At 44.6% G+C, this 27,581-nt stretch overlaps 1 protein-coding gene across 1 annotated transcript; it reads right to left on the bottom strand.

Moving 5' to 3' along the window:
- Positions 1-6,123: 6,123 nt before the first annotated feature.
- Positions 6,124-18,436, bottom strand: DHODH (dihydroorotate dehydrogenase (quinone)). The gene is made up of 9 exons (XM_016195974.2): positions 18,416-18,436; positions 16,302-16,514; positions 13,905-14,104; positions 11,556-11,638; positions 8,986-9,173; positions 8,267-8,380; positions 7,305-7,458; positions 6,959-7,118; positions 6,124-6,490 (listed from the first exon to the last, which is right to left on the bottom strand). Exons 1-9 carry the CDS (start codon positions 18,434-18,436, stop codon positions 6,436-6,438), a joined length of 1,188 nt encoding a protein of 395 aa, XP_016051460.2. The 3' UTR covers positions 6,124-6,435.
- Positions 18,437-27,581: the final 9,145 nt, after the last annotated feature.

Genomic DNA, 27,581 nt, shown 5'->3' with positions numbered 1-27,581 from the left:
CAGGCCCTGGGGGGCACCACAGCCAGAGAGCAAACACAGACCACAGCCGGGAAGCAGGGCCTTCGCTGAGAACTGCATTAGGAAATAGACCAAGGAAACTGCCTGGCAAAGCATTTGGGAACAGTGTACCCTCAGAGCCAGCCAGGGAGCAGTTGAGCCATCCACTCAGTGCCACGACAGATCTCTCTAGAAGGAATGGTATTCAAATGGGTCTCTGCTTCTGAGCTATCAGTGCAAGAAATCAGGATCTGCGTACTTATGGTTCCAGGAAATTGTATGACATTAGTCCCAGCCACATAGAAAAATCAGTGTGGCTATACCTGGCTGAACCCCCAGTGACTCCCCTCTCTGCCGGGGAAGCACTGGGCTCGGTCCTGTGTTGTAGGTTGTGACCCAGTAGATTTTGGTCAATTGTGTTTGTGTTTGTCTCTTCTGAGACACAGATGATGAAAAAGCCAGTCATCTTCATCTCCACATGTAGCACAGCCACTGGGAGGAAGGCATCTCAACAAACGACTGTGGGAAGAATGAATGAACAAAGGACTGAAAATTCAATATCCAAGAGGATGGTCAAAGCTCAAAACACTGACCATTTTCTCAGATAGCCAAGGACTGAGACAGTGGCACCAAGGTTACGTGTCTTCCACCTAGTTGCTCTGGGCAGGCCGAGGGTAGTGCTGACCCAGGAAATGTTCTGACCCTCCAGGCACAGCTTTGTTCCTGGGCCCACCAAGGCAAGCCTGGTGATCGGCGGGCATCAGGAGGTGCAGCCAGGCTGCCTTCACACGCTGTAGTTCCTTCTGTTTCCTGTGAGACACTTTCCAAAAGGAGTTTTCAACACCCGGGAAACCTCTTGGCTGGGAAGAATGCAAGGAGTTTGCGTGTTTATTGCACTTCCTCTCCTAAAGGCCCTGCCCTTTGGAGCTTCGCCCCTGTATTGCTGCCAGGTGTTTCACAAATCTGCTGTGTGCCAATTTCAGGTCATTCCCACCCTGCTCCTGCACACACACCTCTCAGCTCTGTCCCCTGGTGTTCTCTTAGGTGTGAAAAGTCACACTAACTTTATTTCCCACACTTATAACCACCAGGTTCTTACAGAAATGTCCCCTGACTGCCAAGATTCGTTCAACACTGGAGCATAGGTAACATGATAGCCTGAGGACATTCTCACGGTGTGCTGGCACCAGAAACCTGCACCTGGAGGAAGGAGAAACCCCGAAGTGTGTCTTAGCCAAATAGAAAGCAGGTAACAAATCTTGCAGGCAAATACAAGATTACCTCAATTTGGCTTTTTTTTTTATTAGATAGAAATAAATTTGGCTAAATATGAGAGAAAACCCCAATTAGCAGCACATAAGTTTTATTTTCTCAAATAAAAGAGGTGGAAAATAAACAGACCTGGTATTTTCAGTTCTATGAAGCTCTTCCCAGCTTTTGCCTTTAGGGTGACCCTGATCCTTAGGTTTAATATGGCTGCCAGAGCTCCAGCCATCATACTCATGTTCCAGGCAGCAGCAGACTTCCCAGAAGTTGCACACAGTACTTTCACATGTATCTCATTGAGTAGATTTTGGCCATATATCCACATCCAGCTACAGTGGAGATCAGGAAACATTCTGGGAACTCAGAATGTAGAACTGTCTGTGAGACAACTGGCCTGATCTCTTCAGAGATGACTGCTCTAGATTTTAAAAGACTAAAGAGACATATTAGGTGAGCCTTGATTGACTATAGAAGATATTTTGAGGACAATAGGGAAAATTAGAATATGGACTGAATGTTATTTGATATTAGAGAATCATGGCTAATTTTGTTAGGTATAATTATAGAATTATGTTTTCATAGGAGCATGTTCTTATTTTTCGAAGATGCAGGCTACGAAGTGAGGTGCAGGCTGAGTGAGGTGTCCTGACATCTACTACTTCCTTCAAAATGTTTTATCAAAACTCAGTATGTAGCCCGACCGGTGTGGCTCAGTGGTTGAGTGTCGATGCATGAACCTGTAGTTCATGGTCCCATTCCCAGTCAGGGCACGTGTCTGGGTTTCGGGCTCGCTCCCCAGGAGGCAGCCAATGGATGATTCACTGTCATCATTGGTGTTTCTATCTCTCTCACCTTCTCCTCTCTCTGAAATCAACAAAAACATATTTTTTTAAAAACTCTCAGTATATAAGTAGGTAAAGAGATTAATAAAGAAAACATGGAAAAGATAGTAAGAATTATTGATAGTAAGATAGGTGTAGTGGGCAGAGGGGGTATGGAAATTTATTATACTACTCTTTCAACTCTTCTCTATGTCTAAATTTCCTACAATAAAAATTGGGGCGAGTAGGCCTCCCCTGGGTTTGGCTGTTCCGCAGCCCTTTTCCACTTGTGGTCGCTGACTCCTGGTGGAAGGGAATGATGTTCCTCTCAGCACCCCGGGGCCAGCCAGTCCCGAGGGCCTGCAAGTAGTGGGGGATCCCCGCGGTCTTAGCCGGGGGATCCCAGAGCTCGAGGGGACTGGGAGAGAAGGCTGCATCTTGGCCCTCAGCTTCTCGGGGGGCTGTCACCCAGAAGGCGGCATGGCAGCAAGGACACACAGACCCCAGCACCTGGTTGAGACTTCGGCGTGGCAGGAGGTAGAAGAACCCCAGACGCCGTTAGGAGACTGTCCCCCCTTTCTGCCTGTATTACCTTAGGGCGGGCACTTAACTTCTGCTCCTTCACCTGTAAAGCGGGGTCACAGCCAGCGTGTCGCCCACCTTCGGGACTGCCTGGGGATGAGAGAAGCTGCCGTGTGCGATGTTGCTGTAAGTTGACAAATGGACAGGATTACAGTCTTAGGACGGTGGCCTTGCTTGCCCCAGAACTACTGCTTCCTCTTCCGCTCATGCAGTTACCCACAGGCACCGGGACCAGATGAATGTTTTCAAACTTCTGCTTGTGGCGGTTTGGAAATATCTCCACAAATTCTTTGACATCCCTCCCTTCAAAAATGGAACCTAAATCCCCTCCCCTTGAGTGCGGGCTGGACTCAGTGATTTACTCCTAACAAAGGGTAAAATACGTGATGCCCAAATTAAATCTGAATTTCGGAAAAACACATAAATTTTAGTAGAAGTATGACCCAATTATCGCATGGAATGTGCGTATGCTAAAGTGTGTGCATTGTTTATCTGGAATTCAGATTTATCTGGGCATCCTGTTGTTTTTGTTTGCTTTACTAAAACTGGCAACTCTATCCGAGCGAACAGAATGAACGTGGCATAGGGAGCGGTGATACTAGGCGTAAAAGACACTGCAGCTTCCACCTCGCTCCCTCTCAGGCCACCCAGCCTGGGAGAAGCCAGATGCCGTGGCGGGAGGACACTCAGGCAGCCCTATGGAGAGGTCCTCCAGCCCGTTAGCCTCAGATGCCTGCAGCCCCGGCCAATGCTTTGGTTGCAGCCTCATGAGAGACCCTGAGCCAGAACCACCCAACTAAGTTGCTCCTGAATTCCTGACCCACTGACACCATGTGAGATGATTGTTTCAAGCTGCCTCTGGCTCATCCCTGGCGGGCACTGCAGTTCCTACAAAATGTCCCCACTTGTAAGGGGCTCGGAGCTTGGATCACCAGGCCCTACTCTGCCACCTTCTATCAGACCACTCAAGTGCCCAGCGCAAGTTTCTATGAGAGCTTTTTTTTAAAAAAAGTAATGGCACACAGTAGAAAGTCTATCTGTTAAAAGAAGATTAATTTTTAGAGGAAAGTAAAAGGGGAAAGGAACTAATAATACTTCTCAGAGGTCCCATGAGGCCCTTTCCCTGCACGAGGAGATACTCGGGGCCTGGGGCTCAGTTCTGTGGATTCTGAGATGCCTGCTTCGGAGAAGTTATTTCATTTCTCAAAGCCCTGGTTTTAACTATAAATACAGGTGTGGTAATACCTATTTGCAGGACTTTTGTAGGATTAGAGATCGTTAAAATAACATTTATTAGGATAGGATGTGTTAAGCACTACTGTACTTCATATTTAATCTCATAACAACCCTTTGAGATGGGTACTGTGCTTCTCCCCATTTTCCACATTAGGAAACTGAGGCAAAACTTACATGATCACCCATTGCTAATAAGTACACAATGTGCCTGGCACATAGGAAGCATCTTTGTAAAAGTTGCTGTTAAGATACCTTTTAACCCTCCAAACCAATTTTTCTAGATGATAAAATGGGGCCTCGGTGGGGTTCGGTAAATCTCCCAAGGCCGACTCCAAGTCTGCACTCTCCCCGCACCTACAGTGGGGCAGTGAGTAGGTGAGCCCAAACTGCAAGCACATCCGTGGGGCCCTCCTGCTGCTGCCTGGCTGAGACGGTCATTCTGATATTACCCCTCCAACCCCAGCCATCCTCCTGCTGGTAAGCCCAGCGCAAGGGAGTTACGGAGTTACGCAGCCACAGAAAACATGCAGATTTCTGCCTTCTCTGATCAAATGAGCCACTGGCTGGCCCTCCTGGGTGGCAAGCCACCGGAGCTGGAGAGCAGTCCTCTCCCAGATGGAGCCCGGGTCCCCTTCTGCCACTGAGAGCAGATCCCTCCCTCCTCTCTCTCAAGTATCTGTTTTCCTGCCAGAATGGACTCATTTATCCAAGTCACACTCTTGGCCACTCCCCACCCCCATCTTCAAAGCAGCAACAGCACTTTTGTTCCTTCTTAGGCTAAAATCTCTCTGATGTCTTCTTTCTCAGGCAGAGAAAACTCTGCTCTTAAAGGGGCCCATGTGATTAGATTAGACTCACATAAATAATCTCCTATCTTCAACCATTTAACACAACACAGTCCTGGGAGTGCTATTTCATCATATTTGTAGGTTCCAGGGGTTAGGGCAGGGCATCTGGGGAGAGGAGGCATTTTAGAAGTTCTGCCTCCCACACGGCCTGAGATTAGTCGAAGGTAACTGTGTTAGTGCTGATATCCTGATTTTGATGGCTGAATTGTGGTTGTGTAACAGAAGGTACTTGTTTGCAAGAAATCCACACTGACACATTCAGGATGGTGGGGCATCAGATCAGCAGTTTACTCTCCTATGACTCAGTATTAAAAATAGTTCTTTGTAGTTCTTGAAACATTTCTATATATGTGTATGCAGTTAGATTAAAAAAATAGCTATGGATACAGATGTTCATATAGAAAAATGTATGGAAAAATCTAGAGATACAAAAGTTAACTGTGATTACCTGTGGGAAGTGGAATTGTTTGGGGGGAGTAGGTAAACAGCTTTTATTTGGGGGCTGTATTGTATAAATTTATTTATGAGTAGGTATTATTTTCATAATAAAATAAAAACCAGGGGAAAAAATCTTTGAAAAAAACAGCAAAGAGTGAATGAGCAGAGGGATGGCCAGGCTGAGGCCAAGATGGAAAGATGAGGCAACAGGACGTTATCGCTATTGCAGGTACATGCTTCTCCACAGAGCTGCCGAGAAATTAAACTTAAACTAGAATCTGTACTGAGGCGGTGGGAACAAAGGTGATTTTCTGTTGGCTCTGAAGGTGTGCCAGGCAAGGCTGCAACTTCTCTTCACCGTGTGCTTTCCAGTATCAAAAAGATCAGTGTTGTTCCTTGTCTTTAGTTAATGACTGTACCTCTTTAGCTTCTTGTCTAGTATCTGTCTGCCTGATGGCACTCCACGCCACATGACCTGCGACTTGAAGGCAGGGAAACAACATTTCTTGTGATGGGTTGAATTGTGTTGCCCCAAAATTGATTATGTTGAAATCCTAACTCCCCAATACCTCAGAGTGTAACCTTATTTGGAGATAGGGTCTTTAGAGAGGTAATCAAGTTAAAATGAGCTCAATGGGGTGGGCCAAATGATTGGTGTCCTTGTAAGAAGAGATCAGGACACACACAGAGAGGGGAGATGATGTGAAGACACAGGGAGAGGACAGCCATCCACAAGCCCTGTTCTTACAACTTTTTTCTATGTTTGAAATGTCTTCAAAATAAAGTTAAAACTTAAAATAAATAGAGATAGAATATGAGAGCTCCAGGGAAACCCACTGCAGACCCCAGGTAGCAGAGGCCTGGAAGGACCTGCAGTGTCTGAAGCTTGTTGACCTTCTAGAAAGAGCTGGGATTTATCCAGGTTTTAAATGGCTTTATTTTTTCCATGATCCCCCCTTCCCTCCCTCAAATATCTAGTGTCCTTGCAATGTTAAAAGATCCTGGGATTTGAGTCTGGAAAAAGTCCCAAATGCAGTTCATGGTCTGACAGTGATTGAAGAAAGCCTTGTGCTGATTCTGGTGACCCTCACGAGTAGCTTTTACAGTCTGGGCTGGCCTCAGAAAAAGGGCTCTTTTAGTCTGCAGGATGTAGTTCAAGACAGAGTCCTCCCTCTCTTGATCTAGCCACAAAGGCTCTCCTGATTTAGTGGGAAGATTCCAGACCAGGCTTCCCACTGATAGCGTCCTCACCTCCGATGATCTGCTCCAATGGCATCTGTGACTCGGGGAAAACCCTGCTCCCTGGCAATAGAGAAAAAAAAGCAATTTCAGCAAATGATGAAGGATGGGCCCTGTTCTTACCAGAAGCCCACTTTCATCAGAGCTCTATCTGCTCCATAACTGCACCCCTCTCTCTCTCAATCCCAAACACACACCTCATGCCCCTACACTGTCTTCACCCAGGAATCTAGAGATATGAACACCCAAGCCTTAGATCAGAAGGCAGGCGATTTTAAGTAGGACAGCTCCCTGACATCAAGTCAATGTTACTGAATTAATGAGAATGCCACCAGGACTCCTCAGCCTTGCAAGTTAATCTTGAATTCCTTTGTCAAAGGAGCAACAGAGTAATTTTCCCTGTGTTTGAGCAACCCCTCAAGTCCTTTTTGCATGAAGAGTAAATACAGATCAGTAGGATCCCCTTGATTTGAGACATTCTGAATTGATACAACATTAACTTCTGTTTCAAGCGACACATGGCCCACTCACTTCAAAAGGGCCTCCAGCTCCCGCTTGACTCTGCCCACCACCGGTGGCCCCTGGTAGGTGAGGGCTGTGTACAGCTGCACCAGGCAGGCCCCCGCCCGGATCTTCTCCAGTGCGTCCTGCCCGCTGCTCACGCCGCCAACCCCGATGATGGGAACTCTGCCTGCAGAGAAGCACAGGGCAACACCATGAAGAAGGGCAGACGATGTGAGAACCAGGGGCTCATTTTGGTTTCAGCCCTCAGCCCACCTGCTTGCTGAATGCGGCAGTTCAGGGAACACCAATTCTGATCACAACCCAGGAGCCCGAGCCACACACAAATCAGAAGCCATGGACACCGAATCCTTGCCTTGGGTGAGTGCATACATCTCCCGGATGGTTTGTGTTGATAAATCCCGGAGGGGCTTCCCACTTAACCCTCCTGTTTCAGAGCGCAGGGCACCCTGGAGGCCAGCAGGGCGACTCACTGTGGTGTTGGTGACAATCAATCCATCGATGCCCAACTGCAGTGTGAGACAGAGAAAGGGCTATCCAGTCAGGGCGTTGTAGGACTCAGAGAAGCTGTCCTGAGGGTCTAAACAGCAGGCAGGCAAGGTGCCCACATACAGCCCTTGGAATCAAGAACTATGCCAGACTTCACTGTGCTTCTTGAACAAGTGTCAGAATGAGCCTCAACATGACAATAGCTGCCATCACATAGTGAAAACCCATAAAGTTCCACGGGGACAGGGTTATAATCCTTATAACAACCCACTCTAGAGTGTGTTGTTCAAAGTCTCCAGGTAGTAAGTGACAGAACCAGGATTTGAACCCAGGACTACTTGGCTCAGTCGGTTTCCACTAGTCTCCTACAACACAGAGACCTGGTGTTAGGCTGAAGAAAGAGGGAAAGAATACAGGCATACCTTGGAGATACTGCGGGTTCGGTTCCAGACTGCCACAAAAAAGCAAGTCTCACAATAAAGATATAATCATTTTGCTAGTGGAGGGCCTTGCCCTCAGTTTGTAAAAAACCACAACACCTGTGAAGCGCAGTAAAGCGAGGTTAGCCTGTCCCTCAGTCTGACGAAGGCTGGCCAAGGATGCAAGCAGAGCCTGAAAGCCCTTGCTGGACAAACAGGAGGGAAGAGGCATGACAAAAGCTTCATTCAAACATTTATTCAAGCAGTCACTCTTTATTATATGACAAATTAGGTCATGACAGATACCAAACCAGCCTTCAGTACCACAGAAAGGAAACCACAGAGGTTGCCATCTGGGCTAGCCCGAGGGGTCACTGATAGCAATGAGGGGTCCCTGGCCCCCACTCACCTCTCTCACCACACTGGCGATGTCCTCCTTGTCCTGGGTCGTGAGGTCGGGTGCGATCTTCACCAGCAGGGCTGGCTTGTGCTCTCCCTTTAGGGCATCCCTCTCTTGCAGCACCTACAGCGACATGTCGGCAGAGACGGGCATCCCTGAGACCACAGCCTGAGGGTGCAACTGTGACCTGCAGCCACAGATCAGTGTATTTTTACATCACCTATCAAACTAAAGCATAGCAATTTCTGCTTCCTGGAAAACACAGCCCTCAGTATGCAATATACCCCATGAAAGCAAATCTCATTCCATTCTCTCAAACAAAGAGATCCCCAAGATTGGGTCCCTAATGTGGTCATCAGCATCTAATAGCAGCTAATATATTATGAGTTTAGACTCTTGTTCCTAAAGAGATAACAAAGCTGTGGGACAAAAAGTCATTCAATTCATTCATTCATTCAAGTACTAGGTGCTAGGGACAGCATGGTCAACAAGACACATGGTCTCTCTCACAAACCTTTATTGTTTAACATCAGGGACAGATAGCTGAGAAATTAATTACTATTGAGCATAACTATTGAGCATCCCCATATGACAGGGGATTAAAGGTATGGTGAGGGGTCCTAACAGGTTGAGGTGTTAAGGACTCCTAAATTGTGACACTTAAGTTTGGCGCCTGGAGAATGAACAGGACAGGCTGGAGGAGCGGGCCCGGAGAGGTAATTTCCCACCTTGGTCAGCAGATGGCGCAGCTGAGCCTTTCCCTGAAGGCTCCGCAGCCCTGCGGTGTTGGGACTGGACACGTTCACTACCAGGTAGTCAGCCAAGGGGCCCAGGACTCGAACCCCCTCTGTGTAGTCCGAGGCAGCGTCCACCGAGGTCTTATTCTTCCCCAAGTTTATCCCCAGCGGCAGCCCACCTGCAAATATCACTAGTCAAAACTTTGTCCCCACACACCACTTCCTTGACATGAAGAGCCCATGAACAGCCTTACAGGCCTTCCACCTCCATCCAATGAGAACTTCCCGCACCAGCTGAAATTATATGCGATAGAGTAATGCAGCAATTTCTGTGAAATACTGTGAAATACTGCCTGGTGCTGCTGCCTGCTGACCAGGAAACAGCTGACCATCTTTGTCTGCGTAGCAACCACTACAATGTTCTACTGCACTGTGCCATAGTAATTTTAAAAATTTTAACAGAAAATGGAAAAATTCAGAATGCAAATACTAGTGATTTTTAAAAAAAAAAAAAGTAGGGCTCATAAATGTAATACAACTGAGAACAGACAGAAATCAACAGGAATGTCAGGGCAACTGTTGACTCTCAAGGGCTGGGTGTGCAGTTGTGAAGAAAACCCAGAATTAAAGGCTATGTATAAAATACTGGAAAATATTTTCAATTATCATGCCTAAAATGTAGAGGTATAACTGCTTTATAATTTCAGTTTTCTGAGAAGGGCCTCCCCCTATAACTAGGGTGACAACACATCCCAATGCTCCCAATGCTCCCTGATTACTCTTGTAGCCTGGGCATATTATTAATGCCTGCCCCCTTTCACTCTCAAAAGTGTCTCAATCTGCACAGTAAGTAATACAATCACCTTACTTAAAAATCCACTGGATTATCACTTGACTAGCATTTTGAACTTTTAGAAAAATATATTTCAGTAACAAGCTTTGTATGAAAGCAAGGCATTTTCTCCTCAAGTACCATCTTATCTGCAAAGGTCAATGGTACTGGTGGCTTTTCCATCTGTTGGCTGGAAAAAGACCTAAAACATCAAGTTAGCTCAGAAAACTTGTGTCAGGTCAAGAAAGATCAAAGAACATCTAGTCCTGCTAACCACCTTCTCATACTCTAAATGCAGTCAGCCTTTGATTCTCAGCTTGAAAGTAAATGAGGTCTGTGTAGCTAATGTGTGTGTTGCGGGGGGAGAAGAACCCATTAGACGAAGGTTATATAACATGGTTTCCAAGCTTTCCAAGTTTAGCCTCCATCAAGCCAAGGACATCTGTAAACTCGTTCTTTCCCGCGCAAGTAAATTGGCATGAAAGAGTATCACTTTCACACAGCTGATAGGTCCTTCATTACTAGTCATCTGCCCACACTGACAAGGTTTTGGAGTTAGACAGAAATTGCTGAATTACTCTGTCCCCAAAGGGCACCACAGCCTTTATCAGCTCGTGTTCCCTGGCATGGTGCCAGCAATAAGCTGTCTTCTAGCTGTTGGGAAACACTGTGTGCAGAGCTCTGCTATAAAATTTTGCTTCACTCCAATGAATCTTAGTGCCAGAGTAGGGCTGAGAGGATGGGCAAGGGGGAACAGGGGAGAAAGGTGGTGTAAAGGGCACTGTGGACAATTAAAAGGAGAGGGAGGCAAGCAGCCAGGAGAGTATCACAAACCATGAAAGTCACATTATGACCTTCAAAGTTCCCCAAATGGCAAGGTCTGGAGTATAGCAGGGTCTGGTTCTGCCAAAGCCAGGGGTTTACAAACAAGGGCGCTTCCTACTCCCCAAATCAGAGGCTGCTAACAGCCTCGGTCCCTGAAATGAACCTGATAACCCAACTCACCTCATCTCACCACCAGGATATCTAACGAGACTGAACCCTCCCGGGAGGAGTTCCGGGTGATCCAGCAACGGGAAAGGCCTGGGCCCCAAACAGTCCCAGAGAGCGCCTGGGAAGGTTTAGTGAGGACAACAGCACTGCAGCCACTAAGTGCATCTCCCTGGAGAGCCCCAGGGAATAAACAGCGCCTCCGAAGGTGGCCTTTCAAAATGCATGGCGCTTCCAGACTCCCAAACGCCAAGAAAGTTATCCCCGAGTGGGGGAAATGTGAGCGAGTGTGAGCAATTTTAATTTTCTTCTTTATGCTTCTCTGGTCACTACGCTTCTATAAATAGCATGCATTATTTATATAATCGAAAAACGGACAACAGAGCAGGACAAGGGAGATGGCGCTCAAGCCCTGCCCACAGCTTAGCAACCAATGTGATCACAGAGGAGCCACTCTGCTGTGCTCACTTCCAAACTGGCCCAGTTAAGTGATAACGTAGGTTACGTAATGAGGCAGAAACTAAGTGCATCTTTGCCAAACTGGGAAATTCTGTTAAAATCCTGGAAACTGTGGTACAACCAGGAAAATTTCTCTATGGAAGGAACCCTGAGTTCTGTAGTGTTTTGTTTTGTTTTCTATTGCTCAATCACGTTATGTCACCAGGAATGTTCCTGATGTTTCTCCCACATGTTTCCTTCCAACAAATGAAGAAAGGCACGCCACGCAGCCCCACTTTACCTTCCGTGAGTCTGGCCTGCGTCTGCTGTCTGGCCCGTAACCTGTGTTCCACCACCGAGAGCCCATGACTGTTAAATCCATATCTGTAGCACACAAGCAGATGGGGAGCAGACGAGGTTAGAGCCCTCAGCCAGAAGGCAAACGCTTTGGAGACATGGCTCCACGGCCATATGTATGACTTTTAAAAACAGAAAAGAAAAAGAAATTAGTCAGTTCTTAAGACTTCCAAGGTCTAAACACTCCTGGACCTCCTAGAGAACTTGTCAAAACACTACCAAACACACAAGGAAAGATTAAAATTTGCAAACAAGTCATCCAGCCAGCTAGCACTGGATACAGCCGGGACCTGTCTGGGCCCAGCCCCCACTCCTTACCTATGCAAACCCCTCTGCCCAGTGGAGCTGTCACCACTCCAACAACCCCATCTCTCCAGCTCTTGCCTGTGCTCCATGGGCACACCTCCTGCCACTCCATTTCCCCATCCTTTCTGCCTATTAAAATCATCCCCTTTTCCTGGCCCAGACCAAATGCCCCCTCTCCTCCTTGAGTAAAGCTCCCAGGCACAGGTGATGCCTCACCTCTTGGCATCATTGAGCTCTCTGTACTGGCCTTGCTCCTGGTTTGGGATGTATTTGTATGTTTAGGTTCCCCTACTGGGTTATAATCTTGAGGACAAGGGATATGTCTTACCTCTCCATCACCCTGCCACTAGACATTCCACAAAGGGAGTGACCTCATCTCTCTTGCTTGTCCCGTCTACCCAGCCCACTGTGGGATGCTGTTCTAATAGCCATCCTCCCTTCCCTCCTCCCCTGATAATGGCTGAAAATGGCAATGACTCCCTTCCCAGACCACTGGCAACTAAAGCACGAGCATGTGACTGGGCATGTCACTGAGACACAAGGTGATGCCTACTGGGGAGCTCCTGGGGCACATCCCCCCCATACCTAGGCTTCCTTTCCCTTCCTGCTCTCGGACATCCACAGGGACGATGGAATGCTTGCAGCTGGGGTAGCCGTCTTGCAAACAAGGGAAGGCCCAGAGAAGCTGGACCAGAGTCCTGACATTGCCCCGCTGCTCAGCCATCCCTGGAAGTGCCTACTACACCTATTATGAGAGGAAAATAATTACAAGCTCCTACTCCTCAAGCTACTTTGTTACTTGTAGCCGAAAACACCTAACAGATACAGTGGAACATGCATTGGTTGACTAAATGAATAAAATCATCCATTCATTCAGCAAGAGTTTGTTGAGCACCCACTATGTGCCACGCAGAGCAAGGAGGCTGAACACACAGTGCTCCAGAGCACAGGCTCTCCTCTCTCAGCCACTTCTCCTCTGCAGGATTCCTCCAAGCACCGTCACCCTGGTACCTACAGTGATTTGGACATTCTGGAGATATTGACCCCAGCCTGCAATGCAGCAGAAAGATCAATAATCTGATCTCTAATGCTGGAAAATTTCCCTGAAACAAGCACAATAAAGCAGAAAGTGGCAGCCAAATCAACTTCCCATAGGTCAGTCTTCCAGAAGGCCATTAGTGGCCCCAAAGATGCCTACCAAAATCTCCCTAAGGAGGCTCTTCAAAATTCTATTACCAAAAAGCAGGAACTTCTTCACTTTCTGGGTTTGCTGTAGTGATACTGCCCAGGGATTATAAAGAAGAGGACTTTCACACTCTAGAAGGATCTCTCCTACTGAAAGCAGCTGTATATGATGATTGTTAAATTTTCCAGTTTACTAAAGGCTAGGGCGGTGCTGTCCAACATAAGAGCCATAGCTACTGAGCACTTGAAATGTGAAAAAAAACACACATTGGATCTGGAAGAGTTGGTACAAGGAAAAGTAGGTAAATAGCTAATCATTTTTACACTGATTATATGTTAAAATGATATTTAGAACATATTAAGTATTTAATTAAATAACATAATAAATATTACAAAAAACTAAATGGAATATATTACTGAAATTCACTTCACCTATTTCTTTTTACTATTTTATCACAGCTACTAAAATATTTTAAATTACACATGGGGCTTGCATTATATTTCTACTAGATAGCACTGGGCAAGAGCAATGGAGTAACAATGTGGAAAAAGCACAAATTCAAGTCAAATAAGCCTAAATCTGTACCCAGGCTCTCCTGCTTATGATCTTGTGGCTGTAGTTATGTTGTTCTTTGAGCCTCAGTGTGTATATGTGTTAAGCTAAAATCCTAAAACCTGCTCCTATGCCTGGCACATAGTAGATGCTCCACATGGTTCCTAAAAATGACAGGATAAAGTCCACATCATATGACAGAAAAAATATCCCGAGTGCACTGCTGTTACCTCTGAGCTGCTCACCTACCTGTTAATGATGGCTTCATCCTCCGGGAGGCGGAAGACTCTGGGCCTGGGGTTTCCTTCCTGAGGTTTTGGGGTAACGCTGCCGATCTCAACAAAACCAAAGCCCATCTTGTAAAGTCCATCCACAGCCTCCCCATGCTTGTCAAATCCTGCAGCAATTCCTACTGGGTTTCGGAATTTATGGCCCAGGACTCTCACTTCCTAGGAAGAGGGAAACAAAGTCAGAGGTACACAAGGCTATACCAGTGTTTCTCAAGGTGTGGTCCCCAGCACACCTACATCAGAATTCCCAGAGGAGCTGTTAAACATCCCATCTCCAGTCTAAGGAATCAGAATCTTTGGGGGATGGTGGGCAGAATGGAGCTCTGAGCCAATCTATCTCTAACAGTGCTCTCCAGGTGGTTCTGATGCCTGCTGGAGTCCAAGAACCATTAGGCTTTATCATCCATCGCCAAGACCGAAGAAAAACACAGTGTTTCCACCATGGGCTGAGCAGGATATGGACACTGTCTTTTCCAGTTATAGCTAATAGTCATCCCTTCTTATCGTTGGTGGGAGAGTGGCTCACTGGTGTCAGCCCCCTAGCTAGTGCTATTCTGAAAGTGTCAAGCAGCAAAATCCTTGAGTCAGTCTAGAAAGTCAACCCCAGCTGTGTCCCTCCTTAGCCAAGCTGATCCCAAGCCCCAGTGATGACCCCGAGACCCCTGTGGGGCACTAGAGGGAGAAAAGTGCTCGGCTGGGCAGAAATGAGTGCTGGGCTCCAGAACCAGGGTGTGGCTGGAGATAGGTTCTTCCCTGTCAGGCACAGTGGGTTCTAGAGTGTTCTCTAGAATGAGAGTAACTGAGGCCTAATTGCTGCCAGGTCTAGCCTGACTCCTAAATAATTCAGAATTCCTACCCCGATGGAGCCAAAAAATCCAGTAGCAAAACCAATACTTTAAAAGGCATGAAAGAAATCAAGAGCTATCACAAAGCCAGCGACTGCCAATGGAATCCATCACTGTCAGCTGAAATCCTTTGCCAAAGCTAACAAGGGTCTCCAAGGGTGGGTACCAACTCGTCCTGGATGCAGGAGGTAGAAAGACTGCTCCAAGAAGGGGAGAACAAATAATGAAGGTGAATCAGGGACGGTGAGACAGGACGTGTAGCTGGACCAGCAGGCCTTCCTCCAGGCCAGGGGCCCTCAACCCTGGCTGCATGACAGGACTCCCAGGGAGCTTTCAGTCCTCACTCCCAGAGATTCCCAAAAGCACCCCAGGTGATTCCAACACACAGCCAGGATTGAGAACCACAGAATCAGGGAAATGGTAGAAAGCTAACACTAGAATGTTAAGTTGGGGTGAGAATATCAAGAGTCCTGGCTGTCGGGTGAGGAGTCTGGACCACCTCCTAAATAATGAGTTGCTGAAGGTGGGGACCCACACAATGGTGTTTAGGATCACTGCTCAAAGGCCGCACTTGCTCTCCATATTGGGGGTGTTTACAGGACATAGTTTTGTACCTCCCCCAGCCATAACCTCACTTCCTTCCAAATCCCCCATCTCTGCATCCCCCTCTTAACTCACTCCTGCTACACGGGGCTCCAGGACTCTCAAACTAGCAGCTGGAGATGAGGAAGGCTTAAAGGAAAGAGCGCTCTGATTCCACGGTGCCTTTAAGTGGGGTAAGCCAGGAAAAACGCCACATCTGCTCAAAACTGCAGGCTGGGGAAGTGAAACGGATTCTAAGACAAAAAGGGAAAGTGCAGAGAAGGGCCGCTTTGGTTTATAATGGTGACCCTTCCACGAAGAGTGCTTCTTGTTTGTTGTCTGCATGTTCACATCATCCTGATGTCCCCCATTTGGTAAGAAGTCTCGCAGACGGAAGCTGTCAGGACCTATATGAGGATGCAGGTTCTAGAAGGATGTGGATTCTTCTGTCTTCTTTGCTGCAGTAACCCCAGCACCCAGAACACTAACAGGCACATGGTGGGGCCCATGAGTTAGTGTCAAAGTGAGTAACCCTCGGACAGGTGTTTGTATGCCTTCCTCAAAGGGCTTAGCTAGGCATGCCTATGTCACATCAGATGTTCAATGACTCCGGCATGTTTTCATATTTTGCAGAGGTGCAAACTGAGCTATCTAACCTCAGCAAAGCAGGCCAGTGACTAAGGGGACCGTTGCCAATAGTCAGACTCCATGGGTTTGAATTCTGGCTCATCCACTTCCCAGCGGTGTGACTTTGGGTAAGTCACTTAACTACTCCGCACCTCAGTTTCCTGATCTGTAGATGGGGATGATAGGTTTTTTATTGGGGCTAACTTGGGACTCTGCTTTTCAAGAGGCTCAGCCCCAGCTGTGTAAATTAGGGGACACTAACCTTTACCTTATATTGCATAAGGTGTTCCAAGAGCACCTACCAGCATGTCAGAGTCTTGAAATGTGGCACGAGGAAGGAGCCCCAGGGAGGTGACACGAACAGCCAGCCTATGGGCTGACTCGGGGTCCAGCAGCCCCTGCAAAGTTGGCATCAAGTGTTCGGTGTAGAAATGCTCATCCCCTGTGGCTGTCAGGTAGGAGGCAAAGAGAAGTCCTCCGCCCCCCAGGATGATCAGGGCATCCTGGGCCCGCTTCTGGAAGAAAAGAGAAAAAAAAAAGAGCCCACTGGCCCTCAAAGCCAGGCTGCAGTACCTTCTCTGAGCCCTTGAAACCCCACACACACAGGACGTAATGACATGCCACATGAAGCGTTGTCCCTAGCCTTCTATTAACACTGGTCTCCATTTCTAGTCTTGCTCACACATTGGCCTCTATAGTCAGAAGCTATTATCTACACTTCTGCTGACACACACTGGCCTGGCCCTGAAGGACTCCAGGCGAGAGGCTTCTTCAAGAGGGGCATTACTGCCTCCTAAGGGACACGTGGTGGGCATCTGAGGGAATGCTAATAGATTTAGTGTGCAGGAATCAGTAGAGTCAGACGTCCTGCATTGTTTTAGACCATGTGACAGATGAATTATCCAGGTCTTGTATGACAGTGGAATGTGCTACTGACATTCAGTAAGTAAAAAATATCTATTTGTATTATCTGAGCCTAGAACCAAACTCTATTTCACCAAAAAAACACAAACTATTTCCTGCACAGTTTTCATGTGCATTGACTTTTCCAGGAATACAAATTACCTTGTAAAATGAGGGGCTGTACTGTTTTGCAAGGAATTGTCCCCTATTTCAGAAAATCCCATCAGGGATGAAACAGTGCTTTGCTTAGGGTATTTGACGAACATACCTGTGGCACTAGAATTTCTAAGCAGAGGCTTAAACACTTGACTATCTCACTATCTACTTGAGTCATGCCCTAACATTTACATATTGAAATACAAATTATTCTTAATTCCTTTCATTTCTCCTTTATATTCCAGTTAGGATATTATGTTGACTTTTTAAAATTATACATAGGAAGATTACATTATACATAAATTCCATTTCAGGTTAATAAAGGGGGTTGCAAAATGTATTTTTAAAAAGGAGCATCAGGTCTTATTGGGTCAAGAACCACTCCTAGTTCAAACATGGTTCATAATACTTTCCTCTAATTATCACTGGCAGATGCTGAGCCATTCACTCATTCATTCAATCACTTATAGATGCGCTAATCAGTGAGTCCCTGCCTTCATGGGGAGTACAGTCTCACGAGGAGACAGAAACCAATGGCCATGCAAATATATAACTGTACAATTGCTATGAAGAAGAAAAAAAAGTATAGGGTAATAAAGAACCTAACCTAATCTCCAAGGTAGAGAAAGGCTTCCTTGAGGAAGTGACGCTAATATTCAAAGGATAAATAGGAGTTAACTAGGGGGCAGTGGGGGAAGAAAAAAGTGGCAGAGGAGGAGGAGATGCTCCCAGAGAATGGGGAGGGGAAAGGTTTGTTTGAAACCGAGGAGTAAAAGCATGGCTTACAAAGAAGCTGGGAAGACAGGCAGAGATCTTGGCCAGAATAAAGATTTAGATTTTGTTCCCTAAACAAGAAATGATCACATTTGCCTTTAAGGATCACTCCTAGCTGTTCACGTAGATAAGGCATTCGTGGTCATCCCTTCTAGTCTCCGGATGGTAGGAACGCCCCTTAACGTCGATCCACAAACGGCAGCACCGTTACGCGGAGCCCCCGCCCTAAAACTCTGTCTAGAGGGGTTGGGACCGCGTCCTGTACTTTCCACGCTGGCTGCTGCCCACCGTGCTGGGCGGTCACGCACTCCCTGAGCGCCGCTGTGCCAGGCTCGGTCGGGTCGGCCCACGTGCGCTGGCAAAGCCCGGCCTGTGCACAGACACGCGCGCCGCCTGCACACGCTGGCCAAGTACATGTGCACAAATGCACACGCACGAGCCTCTGCAAACGTGCCAGACGGGCCGACGCGCTCGGAGCGGCCTCGCGTCCACACCCCGCCCCGGCTACCCCCGCACTCCCCGCTGGCCCCGCTCTCGCCCGGACCCTCCTCGTCACCGCGAGAGACCCAGTCTCTACACTCACTTTCAGCTGTGTCCACGCCATGGTCCTCTCGCCACTGGGCCCGCCTCTGTGTCATTTCCATTGGAGGAGAAGGAGGGAGACCTCTAATCCCCGCCCCCAAGGCTGACAACTCACCAATCACCGGGCTGGAGGGTGGGGCCGGCGCGTCTGGGAAGAGAAGGCTTTGCTCGGCCCCTTAGGGTCTGGTCCGACCCGGCCGAGCGCGCGCGCGCAATCGCAGCGGCCACGCCTTTTCCGCCCGCCGGGCTTCCGGCGTCGGCGCTGGCGGTCGCCGAGGTGCGAGTGCGCAGGGGTCGGTGCGACCTGGACAAAAGACGACTTGTGTGGCTTCTTCAGTTGTTAGCAGCAGTCACGAGTTTTTCGATCCTTTCAGTTAGATATTTTGTTGCTACGCTTGAGCTCTAGATAAAGCGTGTATTGAGAAAGTATATGTCTGGCACCGTGAAAAGGGTTGAAGTGAATTACCGCTCTGGGTAAAACCCCTGTGTAGACTTCAGAGCAGATTCCATCAACTTCAGGTGTCACTTTAAAAATGCCTAAAACGTATGCATGTTTGTATAGGCTGTGTACGTATGTTAATGAGGATGCTGGGAAGTTAACGGAAAGTATCCTGACAGAAACCATTTCACTGCAGCACAGCCTTGGTGGACTCCTCTGCTCAGAAACCTTCCTAGCATTTGAAACGCTGCAGTTTTGTAATTTCCGTTGTCATGACTCTCTCCCAAGTACACCCCCCCCCATCCACACGCGGGCGCACGCAGAATTATCTCTCTTTAGAAATACCTTCCACTTTCTCACGTCTACGCGTTTACTCACAATGACGCCTCTGCCGGGATGCCCAGTTCATCCTGTCTAAATAGGGCGGGTCTTAGAGGCTCAAGCGCTGGAGATAACTGGAAATAATTTCCACAGTTGAACCTTCATAGATTTAAGCTGTACCTCTCTAGTAGAAGGGAGCGAGAGAGAAACGTCAATGATGAGTGGTTGATCCACTGCCTCCTGCGCGCCCCCTACTGGGGATCCGGCCGAAACCCGGGCATGTGCCCTAATGGGAATTGAAGCTCGGAGCCACCCGGCTGGGCAGGAGCACTTTCTTTATTAACTACACTTATTATGTCTTTATTAAATATCTTTATTAAATACAATTATGACTTTCCTTCCCTAATTAGACTGCAGACTTTCGAATGTAAGGACCATACCATATTAATATTTCATTTGATTACTGCAATATTTTTACTTTTTTTTTTTTTTTTAAGTCCTCACCCAAGGATATTTTCTCTATTGCTTTTCAGGGAGAGGGGAAAGGGGGAGGGGAGAGAGAGAGAGAGAGAGAGAGAGAGAGAGAGAGAGAGAGAGAGAGAGAGAGAGAGATGAATGTGAAAGAGACACACTGGTTGGTTTCCTCCTGCACCAGCGGGGGCAGGGATAGAGCCTGCAACAGAGGTACTTGCCCTTGATCAGAATTGAACCCGAGACCCTTCAGTCCAAGGACCAACGCTCTGGCCACTGAGCAAAACCGGCCAGGGCTGATTACTGCAGTATTTTTTAAACAGGGATGTATTGGGGTCTACATTTCAGAGAATTTTTAATTTTGGTGCCCATGTCCATAATGGTTTTAAAGAGTAGCTGTAAGCATCAGTAGAATAACCAACTGAACCCGGAAACCTGCCAAGTGATTTCAGTGCCCATGTTTATTTGTATCTGTGATCCGTTTTGGCACCAAGAAAGAGAACTAACTGGCTGAAAACATAAATGACAGATGTGCTACAGGTGAAGATCAAATAACATGTACGAACAAAGGTTTTTCAGCAAGTTAAAGAAAAGCAGTGAGAGAATTGGTCCTTCCCTACTGCGTGACAAATTCAAAAGAACCTACGTGGTTATAAGCCAGAACCATGTGTATCTGACAAGTGGCTATTTAGTTCAGCAAATTTGAATTTTGTTGGTTTTCAGCTTTGTTTGTATTTAATTTGTATTCACTCTTTTATTAAATATTTATTCTTTGGCTTTTATGATTATATAAGAGATTTAGAATAGAGTTAAATACAAGATTTAGGGTAGAGTGAAATGTAAGAAGCAAAACAATTATTTAAATTCATGGCTTCCTTTTAAAAAAAAAAAATACTCAATTTTTAACAACACTGACTTAGATATGCATCATCCTCTACTTCCTTACCGCTTAGACTTTAGCAAATAAAGATCTATTTTAAAGCTGAAGGCATATCCAGTTGTGTAAACACAGATGGTAGTGCCCCAGCTTTAAAGGCCCATTGCTTTATTGATCTTTGTTTTCAGCTTATAGTAACTCCACCTGGGTCCTTAAAACGAAACAAAAGCTTTTGTCTTCTTGACATATTATTCCCATTTCCTAAAAGAGTAATAGTAATGAGTAAGACAAACCCACCAAGAATATAAAGGGCCAGGCAGCTTCTGAGCCTCCACACTTTTTTCACTCACATTTTACAGAGAAAATGTTCTTTAAAAGAAGAACCTGGCTTTGGTTATACATCAGAACAAGTATCATTCTAGGAAGTGAGCTAAATAGCCCAGAGCAACATGGTAAAAATAACTGTTATCAGCTTAACAGGTTTCACTGCAGCTTTGAGGAAGCAGAAAATTACTGTCATGCCCAGGGAGGACACCTTGCTTACACTTGGAACCAGGAGATTCAAGATCTCATCTGGGATTTTCTGGAAGAAGGAAAGAAGTGGTGGATTGGGCAAAATTTAATGCTGCTGGGAAAATATCAAGAAAAGAACAACTCAAGTAAGGCTCTGACGTTTGGTATTTATGAAGGAAACTTCCTTTTATTCTGGAACAGGAGAAAGAAAAAATTTAAACCTTTCTGCCTCTGTATACAGAAAAATCAGTCTCTTTACTCATTACCATCATTCCTCTGAAATATTTCCCCTTTTATGCTGTAGCCTTTGATTTGTCTGCGTAGCAAAGATGATGGGATTTTCTCAGGGCCCATCAAAAGTTAACTTACCTAATATTTCACTGAAAGTATTGTGCAAGATTCTGAAGTCAGAAACCTTTTGTGGTCACTTTTTTCCTGGTAAATATCTCTTCATCATTCCTGGCTCCAAGTTTTCTAATGCAGAAACTAGGAGAGAAATTGTTTGCTTGTCTTTCTTAGATAGACATTTTCAAAATTATGCACCATAATCTTGTGGTCTTACAGAAAACTCCAGGACATTTGTCTCATAATTATCTTCATTAAAGTCTAAATAAATTAATTAAGCCTTGTGATAAAGAACACATAATATGGAAAAATAATCTATAATACGTGTAGTGAGGGAACCTAAATTTTCATATGTTGAAAGCTAGCAAATTTTGGCTTTCACATATATATATTTGTAATCATCAATGGAGGATATCCTTTTACTAAATTTAGAGAGGGGAACGGAGAGGGAAAGAGAGAGAGAGAAACATCAATGTGTGAGAGAAACATCTATTGATTTCCTCCTGTACACACCCCACCAGGGATCAAACCCACAACCTAGGTATGTTCTTGACCAGGAATCAAACCAGCAACTTTTTGGTGCATGGGACAATTCTCCAATCAACCCCAGCCAGGGCCATATATATTTTTTTTAATATTTGACTTTTTATTAACTAATGTCATTCCAATAAATTCAATAAAAAAAACCTTTTTTCTTTTTTTTTAATATATCTTTATTGGTTTCAGAGAGAGGAAGGGAGAGGGAGAGAGAGAGAGAGAAACCTCAATGATGAGAGAGTCATTGATCGGCTGCAGCCCGCAATCCAGGCATGTGCCCTGATCGGGAATTGAACTCTGATCTCCTGGATCCTAGGTTGATGCTCAACCGCTGAGCCACGCCCAGCTGGGCAAAAAACCTTTTTTTTTAATGTTTGACTTTTTAGCATGAAGCTCATCTGAGTCTGGTCTTCTTTCTGCAGGTGTCACAGCCCACTGGGCCACAAAGCCCACCAGCTGCACTTATATGTCCAGAAAGTCCAACCGGGTCTTATCAAAAGTAGACTTGTGCTCACTGGGGCATTATTTCATCTGCCAGGCTGGTAAGTGATGAAGCTACCTGCTGCCATTGACCTAACTTTAGAAACCGATTCTAAGTAAGAGTTTATGAGAGCTTTAGTTAGCAAGCCCATGAGTGATAGACCACAGGAAGGATACAAGGACCGAGATCATTTTAGAGTGACTTCCTTACACAGCCCACTCTGGTAGATGGAAAGAGCTGTGCCTTGATGTTCCCTTTATTGCTTGACATGGGCAGAGCATGGGAGAAAGTGTATTATTGGTAGGCCTGTTTTCCACATGTAAACCCCTAATCCATTCATTACTTGGGCTTTAGAGGGAAGAGTAGGAAGCAAAGGAGGAAAAGAGAATATGGTGAAGGAAAGGGAGGAGAGGGGTGAGGAGAGTTTCATCAGTTAGAGGTTTGCTTCTTCAGAAGCAGATCAGAATTTCAGTGGGCGGGGGGGTGTTTTTATAATTAAGCAGTGCTTCTCTTGGTGGTTACATAACCATTTATCCTTAGCTCAGTGAATTCTCAGAGACTTTATGATGTCTCGGATTGTCTAGGTAAAAATTTTGTTTCACTTTTTAAAAAGTCACAAATACATTCTTATGAAAATACAAAGAATGTATGGTTGCTTCACAAAACAGAATACATGGCAATATTTGTTATAAGAAATATTTCTCTATTATAGTATTCTTCAAATACTGGGTATTGAAAGGACCCAGTATTTCAACGTGATGAATTTCTAGCTTCAAATCTCTCATTCTTACCCTTTCAAGCTCTTTGTGATACTTTTGTCCTGTTTTCTCCTAATAGCATCCTACTGTTACTAAGGCCGAGGTTGTGAGCCTAATCTCTGCACAAGTCTAGTGGTCATGTGTTTCATTCTCACAAACTGCACCCCTAGTACCAGCCATCTTACAGTTGTGAACTGTTTTTTCTCATCTCCAGGACTGGAAAAGCAACTCCTAAATATCTAAATGATGATGATTATGGTATTTATCTTTCACTTTCCAAGAATTGAATTTTTAGATGTTCTCAGCTACTCTTGGTTTTGGAGTGAAATGTATTTCCTGATGTTATCATTCATGTACTTGGAAGAGATTATTACTATGAAATGTAGAATGTTTGTGCAGAAGATAATCTTGGACAACATAGAATTCTATTCGATTAATCTAAGCCAATTCTGCAAATTCTGCGCCTACATTCCCACAATAAGAGGAAGTATGTTACTGCAGCTAAGAGCTCAGGCTCAAGAGTCATGAGTTCATGAGTCAGAGTCCTGAGCGCATAGCTTGTTTCTATGACTTTACATTTGTGACACCCTGGGCAAGCAACTTAACCTCTGTGCAGCCCAGTTTCCTCTAAAGGACTGTTACCAGAATTAGGATAATACAAATGAAGTGTTAGAACAATGCCCGGCATAATTATTACTGTTAATATTATATTATTGTGCAATTTCTATTTTTTGTTCAAAGTTTATTTTCAGCTTCTAGATAGGTTCACAATTCATGTCAAAGGTGGAAACACTTTGGAGATCCAATATTGCTAGTTACCTTTAAAACTAAAGTTTTTGTACAATGTAATTGCTCTTCCTAAAAAGAATGTATGCTAATCTTTAATTTGTGTTTTCTTGATTATCACAAATGTGCTTGTTTTATAGACTTACAGTTAGAGTGATATCCTATAAATTAACTTCTTTTCAGACCAAGATGCAGGTTATGAAAGAAATGGAAATAATTCTCATTTACATCGGAGGCCCAAGAAGACAAAAAGGGAAGTCGAAATACCAAGACACAAAATGACCTCAGGTAATGTGTAGTGAAGTCAATTATTGCCTTAAAGGATGCACAAGACAATTCATGCTGAAGTGTGTCATCAGAACAGGTGCCCAGTAAATATGCATTGCATCTTTTTTTGTCTGATCTTAATATTGCAATCTTTGCTTTTATTTTATAAATTCTTATTTTCTTTTTTTTTCTTTTTTAAATTCTTATTTTCTTGATATTCCTTTAGCCATCCTCTTCCCACATATGCCCAAATAAAAGACAAAGTTTTCCCCACAAATCAAAAAAGAGAGGCTTCTTGAAGTCTTTGCAAAGTCTTTCATTATTTTTTAATTTTGAGAAACAAATATGATTTTGGGAAGATGCATTAGCCTGAAATGACCTTAATCAATATCAGCGTTGGATGATTTTAGAGATCACCTGATAGAATGGGTGGGGGAAAAAAGACAAATTTAAAGTGGATCTAGTGATTATTAGGGATATGACCTCACAACTTCAGGTGTTAGATGTTCTTGTCAACAGCCCTTTAAGTGTCCCTTAAAAGAACAATTTAGAAAGTGTTATTGTGGTAGAGACATGAATATATATCTAAAGGACAAACATAAAAATCAACTTTTGTGAATGCTTTGTAAATGGGACTTGTGAGTTGGGAAAAAGTGTTTAGTGAAAGCATTAGATGGAAGTAAAGATGATATATTTTGGAAAAAAATAAATCCAAAAGTTTTTCTGATTATAATTAAAGCAATGATGGTGAAGATGCATTTGAAAAGTTTTAATAAGTCTATGTCATGAAATGTGAGTTTCATGAGAACAATTTTCATATAATATATATACATACATATATATAACATGATTTTAAATATGCCTTTATAGAACTAAATAAGTAGACATTTGATGTTCCACCTATGTCCTTCAAGTTTATATAGTCAAACCTTTTTTTTTTTTTTTTTTAATATATCTTTATTGGTTTCAGAGAGAGGAATGGAGAGGGAGAGAGAGAGATAGAAACATCAATGATGAGAGAGTCATTGATCGAGCCCGCAACCTGGGCATGTGCCCTGACCGGGAATCGAACCCCAGTCGCCTGGATCCTAGGTAGATGCTCAACCGCTGAGCTACGCCCGGCCGGGCTTGGCTATTCATTTTAAATGAAAAGAATCATTTCCTACTTATCACCTTTTTTGTTACATTCTGGGAAAATGCCTCACATTTATCCACCATATCATTGATTTGACTTTTCCACATCAGTTCTGTTCTGTACTACCCCCAATGTGGATTTTAATTTTTCTGTAGCATCTTTAGTTTTCTTTAAATCCTCTGATATCGTCTATTTCTCTTTTAATCGATCTCATTCTTGTGCACTTTAGTTTCATTTGATTTATTTTCAAGACTTTCTGTTTTTATTAAGGATGCTAAATAGCTTTGTGAATTTTTTTTTATTTTGCTGTTGGTAATTTTCAGAGGTACATTCCCCCCGAGTCCTCTGGGTTTAGGTCCTAGGTTCTGTGATCATTACAAGGTCTCTTTTGTTTTTGATTTTTCCTTATCTTTGAAGGCAAGACCTGCCCAACACTGTGTTTGTCAGGAGGCCAAGCAACTGGGTCAGCCTTAGTTCAGCAGCCTGTTGGCTTATCTAGTGATCATAACCCCTCTTCAGAGCTACAGCTGACGTGCAGGGTCAGTTCCCTGCACCCAGCAAGCTAATAGCCCTGATCTGAGCTGACATTTTGCTCAACTTTACCTCCATTGTTTTAATTTTCACATTGTTAGATATTATTACACCCATTCTGCAGATGAAAAATTAAGAGGTTAAGTCATTTGCTTGAGGCTTTATAGTTTGCAGTAAAAGGCAAATCAGCTCTGGACTCCAAGTCTTTTTTTTTTTTTTTTTTTTTTTAATGCTTTTATTGATTTTAGAGAGAAAAGAAAGAAGAGAGAGAGAAAAAACATCAATGTGAGAGAGAAATATCGATTGGTTGCCTCCCATACACACCTCGATCAGGGACCAAACCTGCAACCTGGGCATGTGCCCTCACCAGGAATCGATCTGGCGACTGTTCAGTATCTGGGACGATGCTCAGCCAGCTGAGCCACACCAACCAGAACAAGGACTACAAGTCTTTTGAATCCAGTTTCTTTCTTCTACCCTCCATCCTGTTTGTCTTGATAGAAAGACATGGCATCTAATCAGAAGAACACCTCAGAACTCTGTTCTCCCCCAACAGTCGTGGTTGCAGTGATTCTCCTGCTAAATATACATGTCATTCCCATGAACAAGTGAGGGAACATTACAAGAAAAGATAGAAAGGGCAAAGTAGGCTTGCTGTAACCAGGTATAATTTAATGGCATAGACGCTAATAATGCCTTGAAAGGAGTCAACCTAATAGCAAATAGGCATGTTAACACACTGATGTCACCTTAGAGAATGGTTTTCTTACTGGAAAATGTGAAAAGAGAATGAAAGCAATAATGATGGTTTGATAAAATGTTGTAAATGATCATTTTCTAAAAGTCTATCAGAAATATGCTCTGATTTATTATTAATGAGATCCTACATTTTGTAAAATTCTGAGACAGATATTTCTGCAGTAATGATTACATACTGGCACCTTTATGACTGATTTTATTTAATATTTATCTTTATACCGAGGGTCTTTGAAGAGTAAGCACAGAGACGACGTTAGTGATTTGTAGTGCTTTGGCCTCAGAATTCTAGCTGTCTGCAACTTCAGCAGTGGGAAATGATCACTCTGGTTTCCTATGTGATTCGCGTTTTTAGCCAAGAATAACAAATAAAATAGGAAGAAATATTTATATCCCAGGGTTTTACTTGAACTTAATCTGCTTTTTTTCTGCAGGAGCCACTCATCATTCAACTAAATGTCACCAACCTGCTCCTGATAATCCTGTAAGTCCTTAACCTTCACAATACACATCTTGGAATACTGTTCTCTTTGTCATTCCTGGGGGGACCCTGCCAGAGCTCCACTCTGTCTCATAGAGTGCTCTGAATTATAGTTTTCTAGTAAGGAAAGGCAAGTGCTTGAGTGCAGCAAAGAATTAGGTTTAGTGGATTATTTATTTTAAAAGATTTTAAAGCCTGTCTTTGGCCTTTGTGTTGGTATTATTATCTTTTGTTGGTTGTTTCTTTATTCCCCGCTTCATTTCAAAAAGGACTTGTGGCATCTTAAAAATATATATACAAGGTAATAAAATTGTTTTAAAAAATTAAAGGGGCCCAGCCAGCATGGCTCAGCAGTTGAGCATCGACCTGGGATCCAGGAGAACATGGTTCGATTCCCCATCAGGGCACATGTCTGGGTTGCAGGCTCAGTCCTCCCAATAGGGGGCGTGCAGGAGGCAGCTGATGGATG

Source organism: Miniopterus natalensis, chromosome 18 (assembly GCF_054644295.1).
Source record: "Miniopterus natalensis isolate mMinNat1 chromosome 18, mMinNat1.hap1, whole genome shotgun sequence".
Classification (NCBI taxonomy): domain Eukaryota; kingdom Metazoa; phylum Chordata; class Mammalia; order Chiroptera; family Miniopteridae; genus Miniopterus; species Miniopterus natalensis.
The sequence above is the reverse complement of the archived record's forward strand: the minus strand, read 5'-3'. Positions and strand labels throughout refer to the sequence as shown.

Coding starts and splice junctions, on each gene's coding strand:
- DHODH (XM_016195974.2), bottom strand. CDS start 18,436: ATGGCGTGGACACAGCTGAAA. Junction 14,105..16,301: donor TTCAAGACTCTGACATGCTG/GTAGGTGCTCTT, acceptor CCCTCTTCCTAG/GAAGTGAGAGTCCTGGGCCA. Junction 7,119..7,304: donor GATGTATGCACTCACCCAAG/GCAAGGATTCGG, acceptor GCTTCTCTGCAG/GCAGAGTTCCCATCATCGGG.